Genomic DNA, 23,061 nt, shown 5'->3' on the forward strand with positions numbered 1-23,061 from the left:
TTCTCCTTTTTGCCCAGCTGTGTCCTGGAATTCCTCCCTTGTTTCACTGTTTTCCAGAGCTGGCTTCTTCACTACACAGCTACCTCTCTACAACACTGTGATCACCTGTCTTTGCACTAGACTTGCTATACCTCGCCTGTCTTCCTACTGGTCCACTGAAAAAGTTCTTCTCTTTTATCCCTATCTTCCTTCTTCTGGAGCAAGAGAATTGAGCCTAGCCAAGAGGGGTCAGCAACCTTGTTTGACTTAAACGGCATTCAGTGGAAACAGACTATGGGAGATCTTCACTTGTGTGCCAACTGACTTAGTCATAATGACCAAAAGAAGTGGGAAGACCACCAGTGTGTTCTACCTTTTCCACCTAGTGTCTGTAGATTGAGGTGTGACAAGCAAGGGCAGGAAGGACAGATGCATGCTGCCATTTTTAAGTGTATATTGCCGATGGAAGCTCTTCACCTCCTCCAAAGTTTTTAAACAATGTTCATTTACTCATCCTTTTCAAATTGTGAGCTCTTCAGCTAGAGCAGTAGACAATGATACTGAACAAATTTTAACAGTTTTAAAATTGAAATATTCAACAAAGATAATCTGACATGTGTGATTGTTATGATTTGTATTATCATGAGATGTATTAATAATACAGTATATTAATGGCTAAAGTTTTTTTTTTAATTATAATCAAACATTCTGGTGATGTAAGGACATGGTTAGCTCTGAAAAAAATAAGACAAAGGAAGCGTGTGGCCCAGAAACTCACTCCCTTTTATTTGTCTGTCTACTCCTTGTCCTCCCCTATTCTTTCACCATTTCTAAATTCCTTACTTGCAGCTTCATTATAAATTTCACCTTGTCTCTAGTTGCTTGATAGTGACTGCCTGCATTGCTGAGTTTGTAAGGATTATGAAATAACCAAATAATAAAAGAAAAAGGATAACATAATCAGAAATGTCCACTAACTGTAAAATAGGGAAGAGTAGACCCACACATTTGTCATCGATGTAGACACAATTCTTTTTTTCCCCCTTTCTGTTATGAGAGATGTTGTCTCATTTTATGGAAGCATAAAACTTCATTCTAAAGCTGGGCGTTGGTGGCGCACGCCTTTAATCCCAGCACCCGGGAGGCAGAGGCAGGCGGATCTCTGTGAGTTCGAGGCCAGCCTGGTCTACAGAGTGAGTTCCAGGAAAGGCGCAAAGCTACACAGAGAAACCCTGTCTCGAAAAACCAAAAAAAAAAAAAACTTCATTCTAAAACCATGGATGCCATTGTAGCTGTGCCCAAATATATTGAAAACTAATATGATTGAGAGAACTTGGGCTTCAAACCTCTGCTAAGAAAAAAGGAAATTTTCTCTAGATTTTTAAAAAGATATCCGAAGTAGTTTATCTGTTTTACTTGGTTTATTTCAATCTAATTAAATATAAAACAAGAGTCTACTGGTGAAAGATGTTCAATTAGTAATTGACATAAAGAACCAAATTGTCATTTTGCAATAACAATAATCAAAATATACTGTGGTACAAAATTTAAAAGTATCACGAGAACAGTAGTTGGAAGAATTATGTTACTTTGAGATAGACTTTGTGAAATTTAAGATTTCCCTAAAGTTTAATCAAATTAGTTTACTAAAATCTAAAGCTTAATGAATAGTTTTGTTTAAAAAAAATAATACTAATAAGGTAGCTGGTGCCTGGAAAGGCAGAGAGATGATAATGGATATGAGAGAGAGTGCGCACTCATATCTGGAAAGAGAGCTAGAGAACACTGAATTCATACTTTATGTGTGTGAATCCCAACTACACTCCTCTCCTTCCTCTGCTCTTTCTAAAGCAGTGAGAGAAATAGAGGACAAGCTAGCCAATGAATTGCAACCCTGCTAACCTCATGGAACAGTAATGTGTCGTACACATTGTGGGGTTAGTTTATTCCACTGTTTTAATCCAGACTACCCAAACTTTCATGAGTGTGACATGAAGATGCTCTAAGGCCTATGAACACTGATGAGTGCAGCATACTGTATCATTTCTAATGACACAAGATTTATCAAGCATTTTCTAGTGATAGAATTGAAGTCAAATATAGATTTCATTGAAATTAATAAAAATATAGAAAAGAGTAAAGTAGATTGTATAGTTTTGGTTCATAAGTATAAGGTCTTATACTTGACATTATAGCATGCTTCTTTCTGAGCAAGTTTGTTAGTTGCCAAATCCTTATTTGGTAGACAATTCAGTAACTGTTGAAATGTTGCCGAATGTTTAGTGAGTATTATATAAACACATTACCCATCTCAGCGAATCTCTCTCCCACTTTCTCTCTAATAAATGAGACAACTCATTGAAACAGTGTTCTAGAGCATACCCTAATCATAAACATGAGAAGGGGGCTGAAGAGATGGCTCATCAGTTAAGAGCACTGGCTGCTCTTCCAGAGGACCCAGGTTCAATTCCCAGCACCCACATGGCAACTCACAACTGTCTGTGACTCCAGCTCCAGGATATTTGACACCCATACACAGACATACATATACGCAAAATACCAATGATAAAAATAAATAAATCATTAAAAGAAAAAAAAGTGAGAAGGAGGTCCTGCCTCTCCTCACATTAATTATGGCCAACCCAAATTTACATCTAATTATGAAGGAAATTGTGAAGATTTGAATATACTCATTCACATACAGTTGTTCTTAATAACAACTCTTCCTCTAATAAAACAGTCCCCAAAGAAGTTAAGACCAAATTACCCTTTTCTGTCCATATTGGAGTTCAGTACTAGGAAACAAAGCATATCATGAGTAGGAATAATGATGGCTGTATATAGGTTAAGATTACCGGGGTTTAAACATTTATTGTCCACACATCGTGGTACTAACACAAATATGTTAGGGTGTATGAGCCAAATTGACAGCCTTAAATCTAAGCCGCATAGTGGGTTCAAGAAACTTGTCTGAATATTTGTGTATTGATCATAGTTAGGAATCAGGAAAGAAACCAGTCAGAGGAAGGAAAGGCTTTTTAAAAATCCAACAGACTAGAGCGTTTATCTTTGTCACCAGCAACTTGTCACTATAGTAACTGATGTAGGGACCAGCAAGTTCATCCCTGAAAAGGCACTTGTCACACAAACTGGCAACCTGCATTCAACCCCAGAACCCACTTAAAGGTGGGAGGGGAGAACCGACTCCGGAGCTGCCCTCTGAGCTGCACATATGCATGCACATAAACATACACATGCACAGGAACAAGAAACCAATCTGGTGAAATACCGTTGTGATAATCTCAAGGTAGGACTCATCAGTCCTCCCGTTTTTAACTGGTGGTGCCTGCACTGAAGACCACGTGTAGTGTGTATTTTTTGCCTGCACTGCCCTCTAGCTTTCGCTGCAGAACTGTCGTTTTTTTCTTACTGAAATGTAATCCTTTCTTAGAGCTCAGAATCATTTTCAACTTAATACATCAGTTGCTATGTCAGATGAAATTGTTTGCCACAGAGTCTCCTGTCAGTATTGATGATTTTAGCAGAATGCATACAAGCTTTGGAAAGATGGGGGTGGGGGGAGTTTGAAGGTAACATATAAACATGCTTATGTAGCATGCATAAGCTTAGAAACTTTCCTTGAGTTAGCTCGTCAATTGTCAAGAGAACTGTTTCAGTGTATTAGTGTTTGCAGTTCTGATATATACTATCTCTGTAGGTTTGTGATGTTAGGTCATCAGAGTCTCTGGAATTTATTGCTAAGTTGTAAGTATAACTTAGCTGTTGATTGGTGGAATACTTGGTTACGCACATTCTGTAACAGTATCTCAAAGTTGACTATTTTATCCCCAAACCCTTCTCCTCATAAAAAATATAAATGGTGGTTGTTTTTTTTTAAACCTAATTCTAAATAAAAGTTGTTTTATAAGTCTTAATTAATCTTGAACTTTATATATAATTCTTGCTGATGTGCTGAAACCTTTCATTGAAATGTACACTGTGTTTTAATTCTCAGAATCTTCCTGTTGGTTTATTAGCAAGCTGACTTCATGTAAAAATCTTTAGTTTTAGATTAAATAATGGTAAAAGTCATAGTATCCTTCCGATACCATAATTTAATCTTCTGGATAGATGAATGGCTCAGAATTTTATAGACCAACAGAATGAAGATGTAGTTCATTGTAAAGTACAAGTTTTGACAGTCTTTTAAAGTGAGGTAAATTATTTGTCATGGGGATTTGCTTCTAGCCTCTAGGAAACGGCATAAAAAAGATGACGATAAAGCTTGGGAATACGAAGAGCGTGATAGAAGAAGCTCTGGGGATCATAGGAGAAGTGGCCACTCACATGAAGGAAGAAGGAGCTCGGGTGGCGGTCGTTACCGAAACCGAAGTCCATCAGATTCTGATATGGAAGATTACTCTCCTCCTCCCAGCCTTAGTGAGGGTAATTCATCAGTTCCAGTGGATTTCTAAAACTGATTTCAGTGTTGGGTTCTGACTTTAAAGAACATTTTTGCCATGTTATAAGCTAATTAGCAACATCTAATTTTTAATTAAAATAAAAGTATATGTTTATATTTACAGTAATTGTTTAAGTATCTAATTAATGTTCAGAAACTAGGAATACAAATGAAAATATTTTATCACTCTTGAGTTTCAGTGTTTCTCTTTGTTTATTTTAGTTGCTAGAAAAATGAAGAAAAAAGAAAAACAAAAGAAAAGGAAAGCTTATGAGCCGAAACTAACACCTGAAGGTAACATTTTAGTTTAGCTTTATAATCTTCGGCTTTACTTACCTACTTGGAATGTGAACATAATTTTTTTTTCTTGTAGAAATGATGGATTCTTCAACTTTTAAGAGATTTACAGCCTCAATAGAGAATATTTTGGATAATTTAGAAGATATGGATTTTACTGCATTTGGTAAAATTAATTTACAGTTTTTTTATCCCTTTGTGTCTAGTTTTTTGCAAATTACTCTAGAAAATAGTCATGATCAGTACTACAAGAAATTTGAAATTGGCGGACAGTGGTGGCGCATGCCTTTAATCCCAGCACTCAGAAGGCAGAACCAGATGGATCTCTGTGAGTTCAAGGCCAGCCTGGTCTACAGAGCGAGATCCAGGGCAAGCACCAAAACTACACAAAGAAACTCTATCTTGGGGAGGGAAAAAAAAAAAAAAAGAAGCTTGATATCTAGTATGAATTCATGTTATCAATATAAAACTATCGTAAAACCTAGGCTCCAAATTACCTTAAGTCCTATCACAGCAAGGTAGAGTAAGGAAATATTTCTGCAAGTAATTTTTGAATATTCCCTAGATAATGAGAAACATGCAGAAATAAGAATCAATTCATCACTTCATTTATTATAGTAGTTAACTATGTAAGGATATTAGATGCTAAAATACATAATGTCTTAGGCCCTGGTATAAAGAACAAAGAATCCATATATACAATAAAATAAAGCACCAGCTAAAATGTAGTATACCTAATATTATATAGTTTGATAAGATGTAAATATTATATCTCTAAATAAAATGATATACGTTAAGAACACTAAGAATATTTGAGCTGGGTATGGTGGTTCACACCTTTAGTCTCAGCACTTGGGAGGCAGAGGTGTGGTGATATTGTGTCCACCAATATATTGTGCACCCTAATAAACCTATCTGGGGTCAGAGAACAGAACAGCCACTAGATAAACATAGAGGCCAGAAAATGGTGGCACACACACCTTTAATCCTAGCATTCTGGAGGCAGAGATCCATTTGGATCTCTGTGAGTTCAAAGACACACTGGAAACAGCCAGGCATGGTGACACACACCTTTAATCCCAGGAAGTGATGGCAGGAAGTAGAAAGGTATATAAGGTGTAAGGACCAGGAACTAGAGCCTGGTTAAGCTTTTAGGCTTTTAGCAGCAGTTCAGCTGAGATTTATTCTGGATGAGAACTCAGAGGCTTCCAATTTGAGGAAACAGGATCGGCTGAGAAGTTGGCAAGGTGAGGTTAGCTGTGGCCTGTTCTGTCTCTCTGATTTTTCAGCATTCACCCTAATACCTGGCTCTGGGTTTGTTTTTATTAATAAGTCCTTTTAAGAAATTCATGCGGGCTGGAGAGATGGCTCAGTGGTTAAGAGCATTGCCTGCTCTTCCAGAGGTCCTGAGTTCAACTCCCAGGAACCACATGGTGGCTCACAACCATCTCTAGTGGGATCTGATGCCCTCTTCTGGCATAAAGTTGTACATACAGATAAAGTACACATATACATAAATAATAATAATAAATAAATAAATAAATAAATAAATAAATAAATAAATAAATAATAAAAAAAGAAATTCATGCTACACAGAGGCAGGCAGATCTCTGAGGTAGAGGCCAGCCTGATCTACAGAGCAAGTTCTAGGACAGTCAAGGCTACCCAGACAAACCCTGTCTCAAAAAAACAAAAGGAAAAAAAAAAGAATGTAGTGATTGACCTACTTTTAGGTATCATATGCCACCTTCACTAATGTTTATGTGAAAGCTCTACAGATTACAATACATTTGATATGAGGATACCTTCAAAGGTGCATTGACTATTTTTAAGAACTTTTAAGAGGTATAAGTATTATAAATATTGGGCAAGATAGTGCCAGAACCCGGGATTAATAGCTGTGGAGCTTTTATTGCCCCTTACCCAAAAGATTAATTAAATAAGGAGAATTCTCCAAAACTCACTCAATAGGAAAAAATTATATCCTGCCTTAAAAGAAGCAGTATTTTTTGGATGAGGACAGTGAAGGAAGCCTTGAAGGAAAAGACATAACTAGCCTAATGTCACTCTCCTCTGATCCTCTAACAGGGCACCCTACTGGCTGAACCGACACAGAAGCCAGAGGGCATTGGATTGTATTGATTTAGTTCATCCAAGTCAGCTTTCTGAGCAGAGAACATGATTGACAAGTGTCAGCACTGTATCTACCGTAGTAAAGACAGGATCACTACCTGTCTTCTCCTTGTAGAACTCTGATTTCACCCTTGCTCTCTTTGGTTATGGCTTATATGGGGTTTACAGAGCTCTCTTAAACTGCTGAGGTTTTTTATATATGTGATCAAAATTTTATTTTAAAAGCTTATTAACTTATCATTTTTAAATATTTCTTTTACATAACTAATTTTGGTTGATTTGGTTTTTCAGGCGATGATGATGAAATTCCTCAGGAACTGCTGTTAGGAAAACATCAGCTTAATGAACTTGGGAGTGAATCTGCTAAAATTAAAGCCATGGGTATAATGGACAAGGTATCTCAGCAAAATAAAACTTTCAGATTTTCCTCATACATGGCATGTGAAATTAATTTAAAGTTTTCAGACAGATTACAAGGTTAAGTACATACCAAAAGAAAACTCATGATTGTCATCTAAGAGTCTAAATGAATTATGTGATAGGAAAAGCTCTTGGTAAAAGGTGTATAGATTGTTCTAAACTTACGTGTGCATTGACAGAGCATGGGCTCTGACTTTTCACTTTTTCAGATATTTTCATTATTCAGTATAGAAATACACTAAACTTCTCTGGTGTTGCTTTAGTCCTCTAGGGTTATAAAAGAATAGCATCACTTCTGGTGCTGATAGAATGTAGCAGTGTTTGGTTAACTGCTGTTACATTTAAAGCCTCGTTGCCATAGGCTTTGGGCAGTCTTCTTTCCTGGGAGCTCTGTGGGGCTCCGCATTAGTAAGGTGTCTCATTCCACTAGTGGATAGCAGATTATTTCTGGTGTGATACTTTCTTCAAACAGGAACAGCAGCATCGAGAAGTGCCCTTCCGTTACATTTGTCCTCCGCCACTGACTTCCACTGCCTAACTAGTGTGCAGCTCGAGTTCCCTCCCCTTCTAACCAGTCTCTAGGACAGAGTTATTACTCTAGTCTTAAGTTTCCTGGTATACGTGGCTTATCCTTCTAGACTAATAGGAGTTAGTAAAAGATTATCTTCACTTTGGAAAGGATTCTAACACCTTAAGCCTGTTTACTTCGTTTTCCAATTTCATAATCTTAACATGGCCTGGAAAATATTTGGTGGCTGTTTGGTTTGATTTTTAATTTTTAAATTACATTTATATATTTGGTTATTTATGTGTGGTCGGGGAAGTCCTTATACTCTGTGGCATGAGTGTTGGATGGCAGAGGGCAGCTTGCAGGAGCTGGTTCTCTTCTTCCACGTTTGGGGCCTGGGATTGAACTTAATCTCAACTATATATTTTTGCAGTTCAGATATTGCCTACATTCTAAGTAATCAATGTGCCACGAAATTGACTTTTAAAAAATAAATTAATAAATTAAAATTTAGGGGTGGGGTTGGAGAGATGGCTCAATGGTTAAGAGCACTCACTGCTCCTGCAGAGGACCTGTGCTCAGTTCCCACCACCTACATGGCAGGTGAGCCATCTGTTACTCCAGTTTCAGTGACTCCAGTGCCACCTTTTATGTATATTACTGATACACATAAAATAAAAATAAATGAATCTAAAGAAAGAATTAATGGACTTCTAGTTTGTATTGATAATATTACATATAGTTAAAGAGATACTGATTCATTTTGTATGTAAGACTATTTCAACATTTTTTGAGATACCAATGCTAATCTTAGTCATTTTATTTTATAAATTCAGTGAGTATATGCAGCTGAGATTTCTCTTTCAGAAGGCAAATTCACTAACTATTCACTAACTATGTTGACTAACTATTCACTAAATATAGACATGTTGTCAAATAGCCTCAGTTTTAGTGTTCCAAGATAATCTATAGTAGTATACCTAGGAACAATCTTCTATAATCCAGCATCAGTAATCAAACTAGACTTAACTCTACTTACTTGCTTGATCTATTTGGCTTTTCTGGCTATTTGTGTGTATGACCTACCAGCATGCTAGAAACCTTAAAGAAATTCTGTTCAGTGAATAAAACATAAGTAAATTCCTAAGTAAAACAACTTGACTTCACATTCCTAACTTTTTCACTCAAAATTTCATGCTTAGTATTCAAAATACTTGGATTTTTTTTTTCCTGTGTTGAATTTTCAAAGCCTGCTAGATAACATGTGGCACTGAATGATAATTATATCATGGATGAAATCCTTAATTTTTATGTGTGTTTTTATGTGCATGCTGAATATCACTGTGAAATAATAGAGGCAAAGCCATCAGAATCTTGCCTAGATAAGTGGTATGAGTTGAGCTATGAGCCATGCACAGGCATGTGTGCTCACTCTGGGTTCAATTATCTGTCTTTAAAGGAGGTAATTAACTCTTTTAAGTCAGAATTGAGTAGAAGGTCTAAAGAAGAAAGTTTATTTTCTACTATTATTTAAAAGAGTGATAATGTTATATCTTCCATTGCCTAAAGAAAATAAATATTTAGATTGTTTCTTGAGTAATTTGAAACTTTTACCAATGAGTGATAAAACAACTTGTATTTTCTTTTAGCTTTCAACTGACAAAACTGTGAAAGTCCTAAATATATTGGAGAAGAATATTCAGGATGGATCAAAGCTTTCCACTTTGTTAAATCATGTAAGTTTAAGACCTGTGTACTAATTTTACCCCTGGTATTGTTAAATGTCTTGGTTTTCATTATGTTGGTCTGATAAAAATACTCTGACCAAAAATACCTTCCATATATACATACTTCAGGTCACAGTCCATCATCACTGAAGGAAGTCAGAGCAGGAACCTAAGGCAGGAACCACGGAGGAACCCTGCTTACTGACATGCTCACAGGCTCCTGCATAGCGGGCTTCCATATACAGCCGAGGACCACCTGCCTAGGGGTGGTACGCCCCCAGTGGGCTCGGTCCTCCTCCTTCAGTTCATAGTCAAGACCATCCCTCACTAACATGACTATTAACCAACATGATAAAGACAGTTACTCAATTGAGACTTTATTCTCAGGGGTTTCTAGGCTCTTTGAAGTTGGCAGTTAAAGCTAACTATAGCACATTAAGATATAAATGTTTTTTTCATAAATAACTTTTACTTACTAAGCAGATTTCTAGATTTCATTTGAGTTTGTTACCACATATTACTAGCTACATTCATTAACATTTCTAATAGAATTGCACTTTTAGTGATATTAATATGAATTGTCAATTAAGTGTTACCATAGGGCTAGGAGATGGCTTAGTAGATAAAGTACCTGCCCCATGAGCTTGACAACCAGAGTGCTGACCCCAGAATCAGCATAAAAGCCAGGCAGGTGCTAGCTGCCTATAATCTCCCCTCTTGGGGGAGGAGAGTGGCCTTCCTAGTAAGCTGGCAAATGAAACTGTCTAGATTTGGAAAGATTGGGGTTCAGCAAGAGGCCTTGTTTCATAGAAGTAAATGGAGAAGGATCAAGGAAGGCGTCAACTTAAGGCCTCTAGAAACACAGGCACACACGCACACACCAACACACCAACGTGTATACACACATGCAAAAAAGACCTGCCATGCCAGCGATGGGGGCACTCACCTTTAGTCCCAGCACTCAGGAGGCAGAGGCAGGCAGATCTCTGTGAATTCCAGGCCAGCCTGGTCTATAGAGTGGGTTCCAGGACAGCCAGGGCTGTTACACAGGGAAACCTGTCTAGGGAGGGGAACAAAAGACTTGTTATAAAAGGGAACAATAAAGTACTGGATCATCAGTTAGAGTCTGAAGCAAGAGAATTGCGAGTTCCAGGCTGGTCTTGGCTGTGTGAGGACATTCTGTCTTTAAAACAGGCCCGATTACAAAAGTAGCATATTTATTGTTGAAAATTTCTAAAACATTAAAAAAAAAACATATTCTCATGTAGCAGTAACTACTTATTTAGCACTATATGTATGTATTCCTCTCATTTGTATAAACACATACTATATACATATATGTCTGTCTTTAATAAATGCACTGAATTTTATCTCATGAGAAACATGTTATAGAATGTACAGGATTTCTATGTGATCTACATGAAATAAAAATCCATAGAGAAATAACATGGTACTCTCTAGATTATTAAATACATTCTATACAGACTGACTTTGTTGTTGATGGTAATGGTGTTTTTTAAACAAGAGACTCATAGAACCCAGGTTGACCTTCAACTTTCCATTCCCCTGGTTCACCCACTCTGAGTGATGGGATTGCAATCATGTCCTACCATTTCTCATTGGACCTATATTTAGTGCCCTCTTTTTTAACTAGTTAAAGGAGTTTTTGTTTGACAGAGAGTATGTGTGATTAGTATTGGGTATTGAACTAGTACCTGTGTGTAATAGATAAACTCTATCCCCCTGAGCTGCATCTTTAACCAGTTTTTGAATCAAGGTGTGTGGAGAGAGAGGGAAGAGTGAGAACACAAGCTTAGCAAAACCTAAGGTGCCAGTGTATTCCATGGTTAAGTTTACAAGTTCCTTAGACACTTCACCAAGAAATTTTAATGAATACCATGGAGGATAAGTTCTAGGATTGCAGTGTAGCTCAATATCAGAGCATAAATCACATACATGAAGCTCAGAAGTAATCCTATAATATAAAGTTTGTGTTTCATGTAACAAGAAGAATGTGATAGGGTTTTATACTCTAACAGTAAGCATAAAAGCACTCCATCCTAATTTTAATGTATAAAGTAAAACAAAGACTTATGTCAATTGTTAAATTATCCATTTTAGAAAATGTTAGGTCGTAAGTACTCTGCATAGCTCTAGTCCGATGTTTTTGAGACATCACTTTTGAATCTCCAGACAGGACTTGAACTTGCTGTGGAACCCAGACTTGCCTTAAACACACCGTCCTCCTGTTTTAACTTACCAAGGGCTAGAATTAAAGGCAAGCATTGCCATCCCCAGCTTTTACCTTTAATTTGCAGATGGGAGAGGGGAGTCCTGGAGATTGAACCAAGTACACATTTCTATCATAGAACTATACCACTAGCTCTGTGTATATTTACTTTTCAATATGTTTCAAAAATAGTGCTTAAAAACAGATATTTAGCTAGGTATAGGCTCATGTCTATAATCCTAGTACTCGGGGGCAGATCAAAGCCAGCCCACATTGCATAGCAAATTTCAGGCCTGCTGCGGATACATAGTGAGACCTTGTCTCCAAGCAAGATACAAACAAAAACAGATATTTAGAAATAATTAAATCAGTAAAGTTTTACTACTCTGTAATAAAAGCTCTTCACTTGTTAATTATTCCTTTGTTCTCATGTAGTTTAACTATTGTGTTTATACCCAAGTCACAAAATCAGTTTATGTTCAGTATAGTTTAAGTTAAAATCTTAGATCTAGATAAAACATACAAAAGATAAAGGTGACTGACTTTGTCATTGGAGTATCATCTAGTGGTGAGATAGGAAGAAAAGTGTTTGAAAATGCTGAAACAGCAGCAAAAATAGAATACAAAGATATTGAATGAAAAATCCGCCCTACCTGGGCAGTTGTGGCACACACCTTTAATCCCAGCACTTGCGAGGCAGAGCCAGGCATCAGATCTCTGTGAGTTCGAGGCCAGCCTGGTTTACAGAGCGAGATCCAGGACAGGTACCAAAACTACACAGAGAAACTCTGTCTCAAAAAAAAACAACAAAAAAAAATCTGGCCTAAATTGGGCATAGTGGTGCATGTATATAATCCTAGCACTCAGGAGACAGAGGCAGGTGGACTACTGCAAGTTCAGGACCAGCCTGGAAAACTCTATGCCAGCATGGGCTACAGAGTGAGATCTTATCTCAGAAAACATTGTTTTAATTTTAGCTAAAGTGATATCATTATTTGTACTTTATTCCAGATATTTTTTTAGAATAGTCTAAAAAAGTTCTAGATACTATATCAGATTGTTCCTCCCACTACTGAAAATCATATATCCTTGTTTTTTTTATATTGTGAACTATAGGTATTTTATCCCCACTTTATTAACAATGATTTGTTTTATAGAATAATGATACTGAAGAAGAAGAAAGATTGTGGAGAGACCTTATTATGGAGAGAGTTACAAAATCAGCAGATGCCTGTCTTACAACTATCAACATTATGACATCTCCTAACATGCCAAAAGCTGTATACATTGAAGATGTAATTGAAAGAGTTATACAGTACACTAAATTTCACTTACAGAATACACTCTATCCCCAGTATGACCCTGTTTACAGATTAGATCCACATGGAGGTTAGTTTGCCCTTTTATACTGATAGTTTGGTTTTATTTGTTTGTTTGTTTGTTTTGTTTTGTTTTGTTTTTTTCCACACTACCAGGTTCTCCATTGTAAATTTTCAGTGCTGGGTAAATCAGAATACAATGATTTTAATTGGCCCCTAAATTAATAGATTATGTACATTATAATAAATACTGACTTTGATTTTTTTATTTGGCTAGAATATAAAAACCTTTAATAGCTGTTACATTACATTAGCATCTATAGGTTAAACACCCATTACTCTGAAATCCAAAATGTTTTGAAACCTAAAACCTCTTTGAGGGGCTAGACAAGTGGCTCAGCAGTTAAGAGTGCTTTCTGTTCTAGAGAACCTAAATTTGGTTCCCAGGACCCACACTTGGCAACTCACAGCCACCTATAACTCCAGCTCCATGGGATCCAACACCCTCTTCTGACACTGTGGGCTCCCAAACACATAGCATATACATTTATACACATAAATTCAGTATAAATCTTTAAAACTTGTGATTTTTAGATTAGGGATATTCACGTGGTAAAAAAGCTATGCGAGTTTTCCAAAATCTGAAAAACTTTACTCGACCGGTATTTATTTATAATTGAAGTAATGTTTTCTAGTTAGAGAAAATCCCAGCTAATACTAGTTTTGGGTTCCTTCTAATTTAGCTCAAAATAATACTTACCTGCAAAATGAGTTGATTTAAGATATATATTGTTGTAGCTCCATAACCTGCATTATATGATCAGTAGTTAAATGTGCATACAGTTCATTTGATTACTTATTGTGTGATAATGCCAAGTAATTTAAAGAAGAAATATAATCTTACTGTCCTGTTTGAATGAGAGGGAAAAAAAGAAAGTTCAGTATAGTAGCCACTGTGTGTGCCATACAAGAATGTCCCAGTACAGTACCACTGATGAGTAATTTCCTCTGTTAATTAACACTCATCTTTAGTTGCTGCACTGTATTTTTATGTAGCACCCTGAAATGTTCATGTTCTCTTAATTTAGAAGATAGTGCTAGTAACCTCCATGGAAGAATGTTAAAAGTTAATATTTTTCTTCTCTTGAATTCTCTTTTATTTTAGGAGGGTTATTAAGTTCAAAGGCCAAGCGGGCTAAATGTTCTACTCATAAGCAGAGAGTAATAGTAATGCTTTATAACAAAGTTTGTGACATTGTTAGCAGCTTATCAGAATTGCTTGAGATACAGCTTCTTACAGACACAACGATTCTTCAGGTAAGTTGTTTTTTGTTTGTTTTTTAAATCATTTTGTAAATTTCTAGGCACAACAAAATCTTAGTTTAGTATAATCTTATTCACTCAGTAGTAATACCAGCACAGTGTTCAACTTACCTGTTCAGAGTGTCTTATGTGTAAATTGAAGAATAGATAGTCAGCAGCATTTTAAAGGAAGAACTGGAGTTGAAGAGAAAAGAATGCTACATAAATTCCAAACTATTAACTTCTATGAAAAACATGTTAATTTTTAAGAAGTTAGATATTTTCATCCATGAAAACAAAATGGCTTTGTTCCTTTAATTCCCCTGGTGTTCAATCTAAAATGTAGAGACTAGAGAAATGGCAGCTGTGAAGCTATTATTTGATAGGAGAGATTGAGGAGTTCCCTAGAAGGAAAGGCATGCTACCTGGGTCACAGAAAGAAAAGTGCCTCTGGGTGTTTCCAAGTTAGAGTAGAATAAGGTACAATGTACTGAAGTCAGCTAGAGACATGCTAAGTAATTCATGTTGGATTTTCAGGTTTCGTCAATGGGAATAACACCATTTTTTGTGGAAAACGTCAGTGAACTACAGTTGTGTGCTATCAAGTTAGTCACTGCAGTAAGTATAATCAGTTTGTAATTTCAGTCACCCACTAACAAATTAAGATTTTCATCACTTGGTCCAGCTTTCCAAAAATTATGACACTATATTTATTTTTTTCCTGTTTTCCATTGGATTTATTTTATAATAAGGATTATTTTAGTGCTATTAGAATTCATTAACTGAGGATTTAATTTCATTGATTATGTTTTTCTTGAATTTAAAAAACTTTTTAATATAATGGTAAAAACCAGAATGACTTAAAATCTTAAATCTTGTCTTACTTCTCTACCCAAAGTATCATATCCCTCTAAACAAAACTTTATACTCCCTCACTTTGGTAATTAATAACAAAATTTGAGTATGTTTCTTTAGATCATTACTGTTTAATATGTTAAAAACATTTTCATTCTGAATAACATGTATACTCCATTTTCTCTTCAGACAATATATTGTTCTTATTTCGTGATACTACTTTTATTTTGTTTTCTGCCATAATATGTTTAATTTGTAATTTTATAATTACTAAACAGGTATTCTCAAGATATGAAAAGCATAGGCAGTTAATTTTGGAAGAAATTTTTACTTCACTTGCAAGATTACCAACTAGCAAGAGAAGTTTAAGGAATTTCAGGTAACTATAGTAGAATTTAACTACAGTGAAGAACCTTGTTATGTTGTAACTGCCATATATTTACTCTTTACCACTTCTGTCTGGTTTTATTTTTTAATGGTTTTGTGAAAGAAGTACTTCAAGTACTATATAGATAGCTTAGGTATGTAAAATAATATAGCATATTTGGGGGACTTAAAGAAATTCATTAGTCCTGAAGTAAAAAGACCCCTGGCAATTTGAGCACTATTAACATTTGGACCAGTTAATGCTTTCATGTCCAGGGCTGTCCTGTGCTTTACATTATGCTTAGGAGCATTCCTAACCCAGTAGAAATCTCTCCTTGTATTTGCAACAACCGAAACTGTTTCTAAGCACTAGAGGTCAAAATGGACTACATGAAAAGCATAAAAATTGTGGTTCAAAAGACTTGAGACAGTTTTAAAAGGATTTTATGAACTATGATAAGAAAGTTAGGCTTAATCTTTTAGACAGTGTTAAACTATTCAGTAATATTTTAGAAAGCTGAAAGATGGCTTTAAGAACAATCTAGAAGGGCCAGAGTGATGGCTCAGCAGTAAATAGCATTGGCTACTTTTCCAGAGAGGGATTCCACATTTGATTCCCATCACCCACATGGCAGTTCACAACCGTCTGTAATTCTGACCCCAGGGGATCCAACACTCTCATCTGGCCTCTGCAGGCACCAGCCATGCACATGGTACACAGATATACATGCACACAAAACACCCATACATATTAAAAAAAAAAAAGCCTCCATGAACACCAGGCGTGCACGTAGTACACAGATGTCCATTCAGTCAAAGCACCAATACCAATACACATAAAAATAAAAATAAGTGATTTCTCTAAAGAGATAATCAAACAGAATAAACAGATTAAATACTATTTATTCCCTAAGGACATTTATAAATTTACTGCTGTAATCAACTTTATTGCCTGTAATCATCATTATCAATTATATTGTTCCTGGTGATTAAATGCATTGACCTAGTACAGAGGGTTACTTTTGGGTTAATTCTGTAAAATAATTATTTTTCTCTTTATATATTTTGAACTGTGTGCATTGATAAACATCTGTTCAACTGAAGAAAAGTGATCAACATACAAATGAATTCTTACACTTCTGCAGTATCTGTAGAAGCAAACACTTGGAAATTGATCTTATATAATCAGTGTATCAGACCTCATACTTTAGCACAGATAATTAAGAGTTGAGAATTAACAAGATACCTCAGTGGATAAAGGCTCTTGCAACCAAGCTTGATAACCTGAGTTCAAACCCTGGAAGCCCTCATGTTGGAAGGAGAGGACTGATTCCCTGAAAGTTGTCCTCTGAGTGCCATGTCCACGAGAGCAGGGGCACATACGCAAAATTTATTTATTTTGTTGTAAGTTGACTAGGGCCATGCGGTAGTGCATGTCTATAATCCCAGCCTCTGGGAGGCAAAGCTAGGAGGATCACTGCAAGTTTAAAGCTAGTAAGGTCTGTATTGCAAGTTCTAGATCAGCCTGTACTATAAAGTGAGACACTGTTATACACAGACACACACACACGTCCATGTAGGTGATTTTAATACCAGTTAATTACCCTACTCAGCAGGTGTGGACCGAATACATGGGCATTTGGAAACCTCAGACTTTTATTGTTCTAATTTATTCAATAATTATTTGTTTTAAGTTTGGTTTTTTTTTTTTGGTTTTTCGAGACAGGGTTTCTCTGTGTAGCTTTGCGCCTTTCCTGGAACTCACTTGGTAGCCCAGGCTGGCCTCGAACTCACAGAGATCCGCCTGGCTCTGCCTCCCGAGTGCTGGGATTAAAGGCGTGCGCCACCACCGCCCGGCTTGTTTTAAGTTTTTAATCTACAATGCATAAAAATAGAAAATTTTTATATTAAATACTGTTTTTCCTCATGAGTAGGCATTAGTTGATGGTTTGGTTTTTTTTCAAACTGATTTTAAAAAGTGTACTTAATAACACTGTCATAGAGCACTAATGCATATTGAAACTTTCAGGTGGTAATGACACATAAAATGTAACTATTTTCATACTCTGATTTAAATTGTTTCTTCTTCATTAAAGGTTAAATAGTAGTGATGTGGATGGAGAACCTATGTATATTCAGATGGTTACAGCACTAGTTTTACAACTTATTCAGTGTGTAGTTCACTTACCATCATCAGAGAAGGACCCTAATTCAGAAGAAGACTCAAACAAAAAAGTAAGGAAATATTTAAAGGTTTTATAACTTTGTGTTTTAATGATTGGAAACAGCTATATTTTCTGTAATTCCTCTAAAACAGAAATTCTTAACTAGGGGTTCATGACTGGGGTTTGGGTTTCTTGTAGGGCATTACACATAATCAGGAAATCAGTTCTGGTTCCAATTCTTATCCGGGCACCATGAAGCACATAAATCAACAACACCCAACAGGCTTGTTATGCCAGCTTGTAAACTCAATCAAGAAATCAATGTCAGGGGAAATATTAGACTTAGGTGTATATGTATGCATACATATGATTAGTATGGAATTGACATGGAAAATGACTTCGTGTTCTCTGATGAGTAACAGCTAAGGTTTGCTTTTGGTTTTATACAGTCTATTGATACTTATTTTTAGATTCTAGTGGAAGGTTTGCTTGTTTGTCATGTCTCTTTTTTTGGAGGGGGTGGGGTGGGATAGGTTTCACAATGTAGCTTTGGCTGTCCTGGAACTCATTCTATAAACCAGGCTGGCCTCACGGATATCTTTACCTTCCACATGCTAAGATTGAAGCTGTGCATCACAGTGCCCAGTTCTAGCTTATATAGTTTCACTTCAAATAAAATTCCAAAGAGACAAGAGTAGTTTATCTATAGTATAGACAGACCGTACAAAATTAACAAAGTAAGTGTAGTCCAAAATACTGAGGTCCTCTGTGTTTCTCCTCTAGACTAGATTAATGTAACCTTCCTTTTCTGGTCATTGGTGACCACTGGCATAAGTATGTTTACTTCTTTCTATTTTGTATACATATTTGGATATGGTTATTTCGTTTTATAGTTACACAAAAATTATAGTGATATATTTAGGGCTAATTTTCTTACTCGACATTTTTTGTCAGATTCTTTTTGCACTGAGTTTGACACACAACAATTTCTTCATGACTTGAAGTTAAGAGTCTCTTTATAAGGAACTTAGAAGCAGAATTGTTACAGGACACATGCATGTACTTTACTACTGGAGGCTATCCGTATGTTTACTTAAGTGATAGTTTCATTTGCATTCCTGCATTCTGATTTTACTTATTCTAGTTACTGTAAAATACTACCATGCTCATTTTGTTTTGTTTTGTTTTTCTATGTTAATGTTACTGGTAACCTTTTTTTTTCTATATTTATCACTGAGTTTCTTCAGCTGAGACTGACTTTATGTCTTTTTTTTATTTTAATCTTTTAATTTGTACTGAAAGTTTCAAGTTTTTGTCTATATTATAGTGGTTTCATAAACTTTGAAGTTAGAATATTCTTTGGTGGTTGAATTAGTTTATCTGTTTTAGCTAGAGGTACTGGCAAATATTCTAACACTGACCTACATGTATCTTCAATTCTGAAAAATAGTTTTGTACATTCACTCCATTTATTCTTGTTCTGATATGGATCATGATAAACAACTACTAATTGAGTATTTGTTAATTACATTTCTGATTATTTTAATAAATTTAAATGAACTCTACCATTGTTTCTAAGCCTTTATAATGTTTTAAAATGTTTAGTATGCCAACTGGCTTATCCCATTTTTGTAAAAAAGAATGTCTTAAATACTTAAATGTATTATGTCTCTTCAGTAGTAGCATGGTAATAGCAACTGGCCTCATTTAGTCATTGTTTCTTCTGTCTTTATAAAGTTGTCTTTCTCATTCTAGGTTGACCAGGATGTTGTCATTACTAACTCTTATGAAACAGCTATGAGAACAGCCCAGAACTTTCTTTCCATCTTCCTTAAAAAGTGAGTAAGATCAACAGTGTGCTATTTATATTCCATAGTTTGGAGTGGTCTATATAGAAAGGAGATTGATCGAGTCTCCTGCCGTAACTGGAACCTCAAATACAATCTGATCTTTAAAATGAGGAAGAGAATTAAAAATCTAAAAATGTGTGAATTTGCTTCTGGTAGAACCCCAAAATTTTAGTATTGGATTGTTGGATTTCTAGAATTTTTCTTTACAAAATTTTAAGGCATTCTGCTTGTAAAGCAAAGTTTATGGAAAGAGGGTACTCAAGCTTCATGAGAATTAATGATAACTATAGAAAAATTCATTTCTTAAGAGTTGTTGCAACTTTCAGAGAATAAGGATAATATCAGTTAATATACTTTATAATTGATAGAGAATGCACCTGGCGATGGTGGCACACGCTTTTAATCCCAACACTTGGGAGGCAGAGGCAGGTGAATCTGTGAGTTCAAGGCTAGCCTGGGCTACAAAGCAAGTTCTGGGACAGCCAGGACTGTTGCACAGAGAAATCTTGTCTCAAAAAAAAAAATTGATGGGGAATGCAATTTAAAAAATAAATTTATTTTTAGACCTCTTTTATGTACTCTTATCTACCTTGTTACTAAATAAAGGGGTGGAGGAATAGCTACTTAACAAAATTCCAAACATTATGTAAATTAACATCTTTTTTGTTTTTTGGGTTTTTTTTTCTTTTTGACTAGATGTGGTAGTAAGCAAGGTGAAGAAGATTACAGACCACTTTTTGAAAATTTTGTTCAAGACCTTCTTTCAACAGTCAATAAGCCCGAGTGGCCAGCTGCTGAACTACTCCTTAGTTTGTTAGGGAGACTGTTGGTAAGAGTATAGCATTTAAAGATTATTAATTACTAGAAGACAACATAATGAGGATATACTCTGATTCACAGATGATGAATTCTTTAAAAATGTGTAAGGAAACATGAACATTGCATCTATTTTTGCATGTGTATAACTGTACAGTATATGGTCAATACTTATAGAAAACAAAATTGTCAATTTTAGCACTCTCATTTCATTACATGTAATGGCAATGCTTTTTGAGATGGTTTGGGGTGGGACGTGGTCTTGTTACATCTTTGGTTTAAAACATCTCAACAATGAGTCCTGAGGTATTAAAATTAACCATTGAAAGCATGACACTGACTAAGGTGAACATTTTGTCATTTTTTTATATTATTTCTAAAATCATATGGCACTTATTAAGTCCTCATGGTACAGCATAAAAGTGGAAAGAAATACAGTGATTTCTCTTTTCATTTTAAAATATATTATATTTGGAGTTGTGCAATATAAGTTGTTGCAAAACCTTTGAAACCTAAGTTTTTATGAATTGGAAAAAGTAATACTACTATTTGAAACTATAATGATTTATAGACATCAGAATTTTACTCTTAAATTCTTACTTAGTAATATCCCATCTTTGATGTTTAGGTTCATCAGTTTAGTAATAAGTCAACAGAAATGGCATTAAGAGTGGCATCTCTTGATTACCTTGGAACTGTTGCTGCGCGGTTGAGAAAAGATGCTGTTACCAGCAAGATGGATCAAGGGTCTATAGAACGAATTTTAAAACAGGTATTGAAATCAAGAACTTAATATATAAATAGCTGCTTACTTGGTTGCTTTTGGTGTGGGGAAACAAATAGGGTCTAATGTTGTCCCTGTTGATTTCAAACTTGCTGTGTAGTCAGTCTATAGTCGAGGGTGACCTTGAACTCCTGATCCTCCCAAGTGCTGGAAATTACAGGCATGTATCACTAGGCCCAGTTTATGGAGTTCTAGGAATTGAACCCAAGGCTTTGTACATTCTAGGCTGACATTCTACCACCTGAACTACTATATCATCCAGCCCTACATGTTCTTACCTTATATCATAATAGTAGATTTTGTAAATTCAAGGAAAATTTGTTTTGTTATTTGGTCCTGAGTGTGATGAGTTCTCACTGTAGTCCAGGCTAGCCTTGAATTCATAATGTCCTCAAGAGCTCGTCCTAAAGATAGAATCTTAGGTCCTTCTCTGGATCTCGTGAAGCCAAGCCCTGGAGTGGGGTAGTCAGGGGTTTGACAAGCCCGTCAGAAGACTGTGATTAATGCTCATTTTGAGTGCTGTTGTGTGGTGTGTATTTGTACAGCTAAGAATTGGCACATAGATATTTGTAATACACTAGCAAAAGCAAAAACTTACCATTACTATATTATTAGTGAATATAATACTTAGAGTATAATCTATTGCCATCTTTTTTTTTTTTTGAAGATTTTTTTTATTTCATTTATTTGTGTGAGCGTGTGTATGTGTACGTGTGTATGCAGGTGTCCATGGAAACCAAAAGGATCCATTGGATCCCTTGGAGCTGGAGTTACAGACATTTGTGAGCCACTTGAGTGTGGGTACTGGGATCTGAACTCCAGTCCGCTGATAGAGCAGTAAGCCTTTTTTAACCACTGCGCCATCTTTCCAACCCATCATCATTTTAATGATCAAATTGTCCTTACACTTGACCAGTGAGATGCATTTTGAGATAGCTTTTGTACCTCTTTTGACATGTTCCCACCCCCAATGGGTGGTGGGAGTGGAGCAAGGGAGTAGGTCTGTGTTTGTGTTGTGTTTATGGTGTGTGTCCTTTCTAGTGTGTATGTACATGGATGTGTAGATGCATGTGTGCACGTGCATGTAGATGCCAGAGGTCAGTTCAGGGGTTTGTTTTGGTTGTTTTTTTTCAATCACTCTTTACCTTATTATGGTTTATTAGTTAAAGGACTAGGATTCTTTGAAGAAATAGATGGCCCCACAGATGAGACACTGACAGTAAGAGATGTCTGTCAAGTACTTATTATATCATAGAATAAAGTCTTCAAAGGATGATGGGAAGGAGCAGTGCTGGGGGATAGCACATGACAAAGTGCCATGCAAGCTTGCTAAGAATCCACGCTGAGCAAACTTCGTGAAATTCCCAGAACCTACAAATTCATTCCCTTTCCATATGTAACGTATTATCCCCACAATAATTATCAAGCTGCCTGAAATGGATAATGCGTATTATTTACTAGATTAAAACTTTGATGTACATTCATGAATACAAACTACACAGTGAGTTCAAGACAGTGCTGGAATATGTGAGTCCTGTTTCCAGAAAAAAGAAAAAAATAACAAGTGTCTCCTTTTTCAAATGAATTCAGTACCAGGGCTGGATAGGATATGTTTGTGATGATATTTTACGTCAGCCACTTCTGAACTATTTAAGATAGCAAATAACTCATAAAGCCAAGCTTAGCTATCCATATGTTTTTGAGAAACCATATTTTTGTTTCTATATAATAACTATACTTGCTTTCCTTCTTATTGTTTTTTTCCCCCTGTTAGGTTTGCATTTACATCTGCACAATTTATTAAAATACACCAAGAGTTTAGTGGTTACGTATCTGTGATCGGGTCCT

General features: G+C 35.8%; 1 protein-coding gene across 2 annotated transcripts in view; it reads left to right on the plus strand.

Annotated features, from left to right (window-relative positions):
* Positions 1–23,061, plus strand: part of Nipbl (NIPBL cohesin loading factor) — a 168,825-nt gene that overhangs the window by 105,739 nt on the left and 40,025 nt on the right. For both annotated transcript variants that reach the window (XM_052743159.1, XM_052743160.1), the window contains exons 12-24: positions 4,228–4,425; positions 4,664–4,735; positions 4,815–4,904; positions 7,163–7,266; positions 9,449–9,535; positions 12,914–13,145; positions 14,241–14,392; positions 14,915–14,995; positions 15,511–15,611; positions 17,695–17,833; positions 19,519–19,601; positions 20,310–20,442; positions 21,058–21,201. In XM_052743159.1, the coding sequence (XP_052599119.1) occupies positions 4,228–4,425; positions 4,664–4,735; positions 4,815–4,904; positions 7,163–7,266; positions 9,449–9,535; positions 12,914–13,145; positions 14,241–14,392; positions 14,915–14,995; positions 15,511–15,611; positions 17,695–17,833; positions 19,519–19,601; positions 20,310–20,442; positions 21,058–21,201 (1,616 nt within the window). The remainder of the gene's footprint in view (positions 1–4,227; positions 4,426–4,663; positions 4,736–4,814; positions 4,905–7,162; positions 7,267–9,448; positions 9,536–12,913; positions 13,146–14,240; positions 14,393–14,914; positions 14,996–15,510; positions 15,612–17,694; positions 17,834–19,518; positions 19,602–20,309; positions 20,443–21,057; positions 21,202–23,061) is intronic.

Source organism: Peromyscus californicus, unplaced genomic scaffold (genome assembly GCF_007827085.1).
Source record: "Peromyscus californicus insignis strain IS unplaced genomic scaffold, ASM782708v3 Scaffold_18__1_contigs__length_77618521, whole genome shotgun sequence".
In the NCBI taxonomy this organism is placed as follows: Eukaryota; Metazoa; Chordata; class Mammalia; order Rodentia; family Cricetidae; genus Peromyscus; species Peromyscus californicus.